The 10819-nt window shown below is 27.8% G+C and overlaps 2 protein-coding genes across 2 annotated transcripts; both read left to right on the top strand.

Annotated features, from left to right (window-relative positions):
- Positions 1 to 1583: 1583 nt before the first annotated feature.
- LOC110612736 (proline-rich receptor-like protein kinase PERK15) lies at positions 1584 to 2379 on the top strand. The gene is made up of 2 exons (XM_021753515.2): positions 1584 to 2197; positions 2269 to 2379. The coding sequence occupies exons 1-2, from the start codon at positions 1825 to 1827 to the stop codon at positions 2340 to 2342; spliced, it is 447 nt and encodes a 148-aa protein (XP_021609207.1). The 5' UTR covers positions 1584 to 1824; the 3' UTR covers positions 2343 to 2379.
- Positions 2380 to 3536: 1157 nt separating this feature from the next.
- LOC110612683 (citron Rho-interacting kinase) lies at positions 3537 to 7663 on the top strand. Its single transcript, XM_021753460.2, has 16 exons — positions 3537 to 3717; positions 3881 to 3935; positions 4020 to 4370; positions 4602 to 4691; positions 4794 to 4864; positions 4971 to 5053; positions 5248 to 5401; positions 5490 to 5654; positions 5771 to 5825; positions 5931 to 6305; positions 6385 to 6471; positions 6546 to 6616; positions 6751 to 6830; positions 6965 to 7106; positions 7188 to 7349; positions 7463 to 7663. The coding sequence occupies exons 1-16, from the start codon at positions 3562 to 3564 to the stop codon at positions 7529 to 7531; spliced, it is 2166 nt and encodes a 721-aa protein (XP_021609152.2). The 5' UTR covers positions 3537 to 3561; the 3' UTR covers positions 7532 to 7663.
- Positions 7664 to 10819: the final 3156 nt, after the last annotated feature.

Here is a 10819-nt window from a genome sequence, read left to right as displayed (position 1 = left end):
CAATTTTCACACTTAATGTTTAATTTTTTTTACTATTCTATGTCATGAAGATAATTTAAATTCTTGAAGCTGTTGTTCCTTTGAAGGATACATGGGATGAGAACGATGACAACTATCTAAATGGTATTATATTCACTAATGAAAATTACTATTAAGTGCTTTAATTTTTAAAAAATTTATTATTTCATTCATATAATTTTTAAAATCAATTAAAAAGTTAGTTATTATATTACGATGTAACTATTTAGCTATTTTGTTATATATATTGATAAAATCTATTAAATGTCATAAATATATTTTTAAATTTAATCTCCAATATTTTAAATAAAGTATTAAAATGTTTTTATTATTATAAATTATTTAGTCAATTGACTAATGAAAATATTAATAAAATGATTAAACAGTTGTATTTTTAAAAAAAGTAAAAAAATATTATAGTAATTTTATTACAAATGATAAATATTTTTTATTATTCAAAAATCACAAAAAATATTTACTATTATAAAATTAAATAACATTTTAATAAATTATGACTTATTTGAATTTGAAGATAAAATTCAGAGATTTTTCCCAAAATAATCAAACTAATTAAATCTATTTGGACTTAGAAAATGTGTGTTAAAATGAAAATTTTTGTTACAGATAATTGAAGTTTCCTAGGAAATATATATTAAAATTTTTTATATTTAAATGTAATATTATTTTATTTTTTTATCACGTACAATAGATACATTTTAATAATTTATTTATTTAATAAAATATGTATTTAATAATATTTAAAATTTATATTTATTTTTTTATATTTTATTTAAATTTTTTAAATTTAAATTTCTTTAAATTGAAATTAGATTGATGATTGATGATTGATGATTTTGATTTAATTAAAAAATAAATCAAAACTGTAAAAAATTGAAATCATAACTGTTCTAAAATTAAATCAAAACCGTTAATAAATTAAAATTGTCTTGAATTTAACTGATTCTAATTCAATTGAAAAAATAAATTGAATTGCCAGTTACAAATTGAAACCGGCCCATGGCACGTCTAGCGCAAGAGATGAACAGAATATTAGCAATGTGGCCACTACTGTAGCGTCTCTGTCGGCAATTTGGATCATGTGCCAATTTATTTTCTATTTCTAACAGCCCATGTGTGAGGAATTATCAACTTAATAGAAACGACAATAATGTAGAAATAAATAAATAAATTAGTGGTTTGATTTAAATATGTGGACTTTCGGATAACCCTCAAGTCTTATCCAACATATAAATTAGTGGTTTGATTTCAAATTTATTATCTATCATTCACATCTCCCAACTACCCATCACATATATAATATTGATAGTGCTAAATTAATCAACATCAATTATTCACAAGGATGCATTAATTAATTATTTCTTATTTATTTATTTAGAGTGTCTATTATTCAATACGTATAGCGACAAAACTAATATTTAATATAAATAATTAAGAAAATAAACCAATCTTTAATTATATATATTGTGTGTCTGCCATAACTAATAAAAACTTATTAATATTGTTTATTACTATTTACTATTATTATTACTCCCTATGAATATTTTGTTTTTAGATTTAGATTAAATTTATAATTTTCATCGTTTGCAGAGTTTTGAATTTTAGTTTTTATTTTTTCAAGGAAATTTCTCATGTGAAAAAAAAATATATACAATTGTTTAAACATATATCAAGCAACTTCCAGCCTGTTTCCTCTTTCTCTATCAATCCTATACGTCCCTGGATATTAAATACTCCTCCACTCCACTCTCTCTCTCTGTCTTTCTATCTAATATCGTCGAGGACGAGATGCCGGCGAGTACTGAGTTCCCCGGAGGACAAGTCGCGGAGCACACATCAGCTGAGGATTTACTCAAGAAATTTTCATTTGAAGAACTAGCAATTGCAACTCGTCATTTCTCCAACAAACGAGTTCTTGGCATCGGTGATTTTGGTGATGTCTATGAAGGAAGCCTTCCAAGTGGTGAGCTCATTGCTATTAAGAAACTTAAATATATGCAGGATGGTGAGCAGGAAGAAGAAATCGAGAATCAGATTAAGGAGGTCGGCTCTGTGTCTCACCCAAATCTTGTTAAGCTGATCGGCTACTGCTGCGAAGAAGCCGATAGACTGCTTGTTTTAGAGTTTGTTCCCAACAAATCTTTGAAATTTCATCTGAGTGGTGAGTCCTAAGATACATTTTGGATTGTTATTATATGATTGCCATCTTACAAATAATAAACGATATCATAGATGAAAAGAAAAGATCAAAGTTGAAGTGGTCAATAAGAATGGAAATTGCTTTAGGCTCTCTGCGAGAGGTTTAGCATATCTGCATGAACAATGTGAGTAATCTTATATTAATCAAGGCTTACTATGCTCTTTTTGCAATTAAGTTTTCATCTATTTTCATTTTTTAACTTTTCATTAATTAAGATTTATATTTTTCTGTTTTTATTTATTTAGGTAATCCTAAAATTATCATATTAAATCCGATAATATTCTTCTAGATATTGACTTTAAATCCAAGGTATGATAATTTTTTTTTTATTTATAAAGAAAAATAGGATAATTTAATAGTATCAAATAAAACTTTTCATGCATAGGCATTCATGCATTCTACATATGATGTTGCATATCTTCCCTGCATTCTTTCTCGATTTTTCTTTCATTTTTTAAAATTATTTATTTTGAAACAGCCGTTTATTTTCAGCATAAATTTCAACAAATATTAGAGTGAATGATTTTTTTTATAAAATTTTTTGTTGTTTAAGTGCTAATTAAATATAGTTAAGATATCACTTAATAAAAAATTAAACAGCAAAGTCTCAGAATTAAATTTATTTTAAATACATATATACGTAATGTGTTATGATTCACAATAAATGAATCTTATACTAATTTACTTAATATGGATAAAAAATTTTTTCTTTTCAGGTTGCTGATTTTGGGCTTGCTAAAATTTTTCCAGAAATTAATATCAGACACATTCCTGCCGATAAAAAAGAGGCTACCATGTAAGATTTGATTTATATATATATAGTACTTTTGCTTGTAGATTATAATTACATGGTTATTATTTTTTATCTACTTCTACAAAATAGATTTTTTATTAAAAAAAGTTAAAAAGAAAACCAAGGATCTTGAATTCTCAGCCGAGAGATTGGAGCACAAAATGGGCGGCGCTGTTTTGGGCTTAGACTTTATTTATATATATAAAAAAAATTTCTTAATGCAAAATTTTTAATACTTCTTAAACATGCAGTTATACTGATTCAGAAAATTCCAATGAAAAATCGGATGTTTATTCTTTTGGAATTATACTTCTAGAACTCATCAGTGGAAGAAAAATTCATGAAAGTAATCTTGATATCGTGAATTGGGTAAGCAGCCAGCAAAATCTACAAATTTTCTTTTCTGTCCTTTCTCATCAACAAAATCAAAAAAATAAATAAAATAAATTATGAAGTTATTATTATTATTTATGTTTTATATTTATCTGTATTACAAAAATAATAAAAGATAATTATTCAGGCGAAACCTCTAATGATAAAAGGAGATTCAATAAATGTGAATTACAAGAGCTTAGTTGATTCAACATTGAAAGAAGATTACGATCAAATAGAAATGGAAAGAATAATTTATTGTGCAGCTGCTAGCCTATACAGTCCATCCCCAAAACTTCGGCCAACAATGGGACAGGTATACTTAAATTTATTTGATTATTTAATCATTCATTTTAAAATTATTTCAATTCATTTTAAATTTTAAAGAATATTTAAAAAGAGAGAATTAATATAAAAAATTATTTCAATTAAATTCTTAGATTTTATATAGAAAATAATAAATGTATTATGAAATGCAGATAGTTAGAACTCTTGAAGGAAAAATGCCACATAAGGAATTATGGGTTGTGGAAGGTAACAAACACTTTCCCACACTTTCAATTAAAGATTGTTGAGTTGGTAGTAACTTACAATTTGGTAGTTATTCTCTGTTTACAGGAACGCAGTCAGCTTCTAATGATGATTATAAAGCATATGAACTGAAGACATATAAATTTTCAGAACTAGCAAAAGCAACTGGCCATTTCACCAACGGTAGACTCCTCGGCGGCGGGGGCTTTGGTTCTGTCTATAGGGGATCCCTTCCGAGAGGGAAAGACGTAGCAATTAAGAAACTTAACTATGAGATCAGTGGACAGGAACAAGAAGAATTTGAAAAGGAGGTTAATGCCGTTGGCATTGTGCGCCATGGAAATCTTGTTAAGCTGGTTGGCTACTGCAATGAAGATTCTGACAGATTGCTTGTTTTAGAGTTTGTTACCAACAAATCCTTGAGATATCATCTAAATGGTAAGTCCTTTTCACATGCTCCACATCTCCTTTTTGGTGTTTAGACGTAATCATAATCGTCAGAAAAGATAGAATTCGGACGCCTAACACTGCGATATAAATGCCTTTACCACTTAAGCAGATGAACAGCGAAGATCAAATTTGAAAAATAGAATGTATTATATAAAATTTCAAAAAGACTTCTGCGTGTAATTTGGATTGTTGGTTATATAATGCTAAATGGCAATGCAGATGAACTGCGAAGATCAAATTTGAAATGGTCAGAGAGAATGAAAATTGCTAAAGGTTCTGCAAAGGGATTAGCATATCTGCATGAAGGATGTGAGTAATAGACTTTTTAGTTATTCTTTTTTTTTTGTTTTTTTTCTTGAATTTTAACTCTATTTTCTTATTAAATATTTTCATTCTCCATCGTATTTTCAGGTAATTCTAAAATCATCCATCGTGACATTAAAGCTGAAAATATACTTCTTGATGAAAATTGTAAGCCAAAGGTAGATTAATCAATTTGACAAATTAATTAAAGGTGGAGTAATTAATTTAATAATTAAAGGCTTTTTAGTTAATTTGATAATTAATTTGAAAAATTATTTTGTTCAGATTGCAGATTTTGGACTTGCAAAGTTTTTTCCAATAACTAATAGTGTCACTCACATCAGCTCTCATTGGAAGGGAACCTACGTGTAAGAACCTTGATTGAACACTGCACTGAATTAAAATTAGTCTATTTTTTCCTTCCTATGTTATAATCAATCTGTTTTAAGTTTAGTTCTAGAATAGTAAGAAAGTGAAAAAAAAAAAAATTAAAATCTAATTTTTGTAGTGCCATGATTCTGACATACTAGAAAATTTTTTTAATTTTATATGCAAATTGCAGCTATGCAGATCCAGAAAATTACAATACTCAACAAGGTGAATCTATTCAACAACTTTCTGACAAATCAGACGTCTATTCTTTTGGTGTTGTGCTTCTGGAACTTATTTCTGGAAGAAAAATTAACGATGAACATAAAGTTGATATTGTGAAGTGGGTAAGATACTTCTCTGTGACGGTGCAAATATAATATTTTACATATTAAAAAATTAGAGAAAACTTGTCTACTACTTGTTTTGTCTCAGGCAAAGCCTTTGATGATCAAAGGAGATTCAGTCGAAATCAATTACAGTAGTCTTGTTGATTCCACATTGAAAGGACATTACGACGAAAAAGAAATAGAAATAATGATTTGTTGTGCTGCTGCTAGTGTATATCGACCTGCTAAACTTCGACCAAGAATGAAACAGGTAATAAAAATTTGCAAATCAAACATTATTTTCCACAAATTGTCTGTCTTTCAAAGCATTTAAAATTTGAGAATTCGGAAGATTGCATAATCAATGGTTCACCTTATTCAATGCAGATAGTTGAAGCTCTTGAAGGAAACATGTCTCCCAGTGAATTATGGGCTGTGGAAGGTAACACTCTCCCACGAAGAAATATTTGCAGAATGTAATTCTTTTTCTTTTTTGTTTATTATATATAGCATTAGTATAAATTACCCCATTTCTTCTGTAATCCAGATGTTGAGTCTGGATCTCGAAAGCCAAATGAACTGGAACTGGAGCGTCCTTCATTGCTGAAGAAATTTGATTTTGGTTTTCTAGCCAAGGCAGCTGATAGTTTCTCAGGAAAACACCTTCTTCGACAGCATGGCTTGTGTCCAGTCTATGAGGGAGTGCTTCCAGGTATTGATCAAAGTAAGGTGGCAATTAAGAGACTTATGTACGAGTTCTCTCAACAGAATAAACAAGAATTCGAGAAGGAGATTATGGCCATTAGCAATGTTAATCATCGAAATATTGTTAATCTAATTGGATACTGCAGTGATGAGGAAGACAATAGACTGCTTGTTTTTGAGTTTGTAGCCAACAATTCCTTGAAATTTCATTTACATGGTGAGCCTTTTTCACCTTAATAAATTTAATTTTCAACAACAAAGATTCTACTGGTCTTAAAGGTATCATAATATTGCAGAAAATGGAGGATCAACTATAGACTGGACAAGTAGAATGGAAATCGCCAAAGGCTCGGCCAGAGGATTAAAATATATGCATGAAGACAGTCCGTATTCTTTGTCTGGAAGCTTATTTATTTATTTATTTATTTTTTGTTGAGATTGTTGTTTTTTTTTTCAGGTGGACACAGAATTTTACATTTGTATGTCAAGTCCGATAACATTCTTCTTTGTGATAAATTTATACCAAAGGTAAGGAATATTATACATTAAAATTTTGCTCAGTAATATTTTGCCAAAAGATTCAACAAAAATTATTTTGAAGCTTTAACTTATACAGACATCTTAACGCCGTTAAACTAATTAAATCTCAATATTATGTTCAGCTTGCAGAATTTGGAAGTGCCAAGATTTTCCCGGATTCTGTTACTCATCTCTCTATCAGCAAAATTATGCAAAATTCCGGGTAAATAAATTTTCTATATTTTTGTTGCATTAAAGCTATGAGATAGGCATTTGGGGACTTGGGATTAGGAAGAAGAAACAAATTAAAAGAAAGTTAGAATACACTTTCACTTATTAATCCAACTCCAAATGCAGATATATGGCTCCTGAGTATCAATCTACTAGCAAGTTGACTGATAAGCTTGACATTTATTCCTTTGGTGTAATTCTTTTGGAGTTGATTACCCGGAAACAACCAGTTGGTCATTTCAGTGGTCACAAGAACATGGTTAAATGGGTACGTAGGCTATTCTATAATTGCAATTTAAGTGTATAATGGCAATCCTAATTTTGATTAATTTCATGCATGAATATTCAGGCTAAGCCACTGCTCTCACAAAGTCTGTTGGAAGGAAAGGACAAGTTCGATTTTGTTGATAAGAAATTACAGAAGTACAACACTGAACAAATGGATCGAATGGTTGCCTGTGTTTTAGCTTGTGTAGATGATGATCCACAACGTAGGCCACGAATGAGTCAGGTAATTCTGCAAAAATATAATTCCACAGCGTAGACCTCGACATGTTCTGTTCTTCTCTCAATTTGGTCATTTGGATTGCTAACCCTTACCCTTTATTTTCATGCAAATTGCAGATACTTGATGTTCTGGAAGGGAATAAAAGTTTGGAAGAAACAATCCTGTTTCTAAATCTGAACCTCTGATGACATCCTTTGATGGTGTAAAAGACACTCTTTTTGGCTTCTCATCAGATTTTTCATTTCAAGAATGTGATTTAGAATCTTAGATTTTTTGACTTAGAAGTTAAGAATTCAGGGGTGTTTGTTATTTTTACAGATTTTCGACTTATCATTCCATCTGAAAAGTTAGCAGAATTTATCCAATAACTAATTTATTACTAATTTATTGAAAACTTAATGATAAAATATGGCCTTCGAAAATTTATCAAAAATATTAAAACTATTTAAATAAAAATAATCCCAAATTCACAAGAAATATTAAGATTATTTTATGAAAGTTCATAGTAAATTTATTGAAAAATTATTTATATTTTTAATAATATTTATTATTATTAATAAAATAATTTTTTATTTTTATTTAAATAATTCTCTATATAATCTAAATAACTTAAATTTTAAAAACATATTCAATATAAATTAAACATCATTCATAATCATTATAATTAATGTTCATACACACAATCATTATAATTAATATTTATACACACAAATATTTGACGAAATTTACTACAAAAACACATTCTAATCTTTATTTATTTTTCCCTTCATCCTTTAATAGGTTGATAAATTGTAAGCACCGTGCTCTGATCTTGAATATCTCACACAAGTAAGTAACATTTAATGTAACCATAATGCTAGATATTAAACATAGAGAATGATCTCATCTAAATATGTACACTAAAATGTGCAGCAAATTATTTTCATTATGTCATTTATGTAATCGAAATCTACACATTTTGAATTTGGCTTGTAGAACGTGAATGGACCAAATAATCTTATTAATTTCTGGTCATACTTTGGAATAAACGAACACATTCTAACATCAAGCAACAAAATAAGCAACAAGATAATCGAGTCTTTTCACTTGCAATTTTTGTGCCTACCTTTTGTAAGTAAATCCATAAGGCTTTTGTTGTTGTGTCGAGACTTTGATCTTAAGCATGAGTGTGAGTACAGTTGCTTTATTTATTTACTTTCTTTTTCTTTTTAATATTTTCAAATAATTATATTTTTATATGAAAGTATTTTTATATATCTTTTGAATGAAAAATTATCTCATCGGATGTGAAATCTGCACATTTATTTTATGTATTTTTATTAGTCAGCTATTTAATATTTGTAATTTTAAAAAATCAACAAGTTTGTTCATATAGTTTAAATACATATGATAAATTAATCACTAAAATAATATAACTGCTAGCTTTAAAGTTACAAGAATTATTGTGTAGATTTCAAAAGCTATTAGGCTTAGAAAGAATTAGTTATTCAATTTATGATTCAATAATTAATACCCATGTATTATTAACATATATGAAATTCATAGAGTGTATATATATATATATATATATATTGTCATAATGCAATGGTGAAAAATAATAGTAATATTATTAAATAATAATAGTTTTTCAATTTATAATATTTCTTTAATGTTAATGGTATATACAAATTTGAATCTAATGAAAATTATCATATAATTTAACTAGATTTAAATTATTATATATATTTAATCAATATTAATACAGTAGTATGATGATAACTTATCAGGAAATTTTCATTAAAAATTTAAGAGAAAAAATGTTTCATCGACATAAATAAGTAATAAATTTAAAATAATTACCAACACTTTAAAAATATTATTAATGTTTAAATATTTAAATTAAAAATATAAATCAAAATTATTTACTAAAAATATCAGTAGTCACGGACTTTTTTCTAGCATTCCGTACAAAAGAGCTCCCATTTTGAATACTTCTTTAAAATTTACCCAAAAATATTCAACACTGCTTGTCTTCCTTTTTTTTTTTAAAATTTATTATGCAATAGTAAAATTGCATTAAAAAGTTCAATCTGACCATAGCTCAAAATATAGAGAAATTAAACCAACACATATTTAGCCCCGTTCACATTACTATGTAATAGAAATTTGACCAAATAGCATAGTTTAGATCCAAATAAAAATATTGGACAGCCAAAAATTTCGTTATACTGACCGATGGACATTGCTCAATCGACACCGCCAAACTGCATCTCATTGGAAATAGGAACAAACCAACCGAAAACCCAAAAATCCACACAATGTTCAAAAACCATCGCCAAACCACTCAGTCCCCAATATGCAAATCAACGAGGAGAAAATTTAACTAAAATCCAAAAAAATAGATACAACCAAAAATGAAAGAGCAGAAGAACAAAATCTGTTATACACAAATCGCAAAGAAAAGATTGTTAGAACTACCAACCACGGAGAATAAGCTAGAAGCTTCAAGTGCCAGAAGTTTTAAGTATCCACTGTCGACTACTCGAAGAGAGACGGCTGACCCATTGTGTTTTCAGTCTATTATAATTATGGAGCTGCCAACCAGAGTTTTACCAGACGCCAATGCCGAAGAGCCACCGATCACCACCCATTGAGCATAGCCAAACGTCATAAGATCTATCATGGTAAATTTTTCTATCATAAATCATGGTGACTCCCCATTTATTTATACTCTTTTACATTGTATTTGAGTTTTGTCAAATAGTTATAAGATCTATTGTTAATAATAAATAAAAATCTTATTGATAAACTAGAAACATGATAAATTTGACTAGTCTAATTATCAGATTTCCAAATACATCCAATTTAAACTAATTTATTTGATTGGAAGTAAGTTAATTCAAAAATTTTAAATTTTTAAAAATTAATATATTATTTTTTTCTCTCAATTTTTCAGAATTAAAAAATTACTTTTTTTACTTTAAGAAAAATAAGAGTAAATAAAATCTTACCACAAATTATATTAAGTGAAAAAAATATGATATTGAAAGTATATTAACCTGATCAGTCTTACATTAAAACTTAGTGATATAAACTCATTTATGAGGTGGCACTCACAGATATAGGCAGATAGTAATTGCATCTGAATAAATCAGTTCTATTCTCCAATTTCTAATTTCTATTTAAAAAGAAAATTCATTTAAGAGGTAATAAATTCTTGAAAATACATAATTAGAGAAATGTATTTTTTAAATCATCTAAAATAAAAATAGACCATTTAACATCCAAAAATTCTTCTCTACTGCTCAAATTGGAAGAAAATTTTTAAAATAAATTACCTTGCAATATGTGAAAAGAAAAAAACCTTGTCACGTTGAGGAATTAATTTCAATTTAATAGAAACGACATCAATGTGGACAAAAGAAATTAATGCTATGATTTACATGCATATGATTGGATGTACAACTTCACCAAGTTGACGTAAGGTGTTGCTC

The sequence above is a fragment of the Manihot esculenta genome, chromosome 4 (genome assembly GCF_001659605.2).
Source record: "Manihot esculenta cultivar AM560-2 chromosome 4, M.esculenta_v8, whole genome shotgun sequence".
Taxonomy (NCBI): domain Eukaryota; kingdom Viridiplantae; phylum Streptophyta; class Magnoliopsida; order Malpighiales; family Euphorbiaceae; genus Manihot; species Manihot esculenta.
This window is presented reverse-complemented; position numbering and strand designations above follow the sequence as displayed.

Excerpts from the sequence above, each read along its gene's own strand:
- LOC110612736 (XM_021753515.2), top strand. The coding sequence starts at position 1,825 with ATGCCGGCGAGTACTGAGTTCCCCGGAGGACAAGTCGCGGAGCACACA. Across the intron at positions 2,198-2,268 it reads TTTGAAATTTCATCTGAGTG|ATGAAAAGAAAAGATCAAAG; the intron begins GTGAGTCCTAAG and ends ACGATATCATAG.
- LOC110612683 (XM_021753460.2), top strand. The coding sequence starts at position 3,562 with ATGATAAAAGGAGATTCAATAAATGTGAATTACAAGAGCTTAGTTGAT. Across the intron at positions 4,692-4,793 it reads AGCATATCTGCATGAAGGAT|GTAATTCTAAAATCATCCAT; the intron begins GTGAGTAATAGA and ends TCGTATTTTCAG. Across the intron at positions 5,054-5,247 it reads CATTGGAAGGGAACCTACGT|CTATGCAGATCCAGAAAATT; the intron begins GTAAGAACCTTG and ends TGCAAATTGCAG.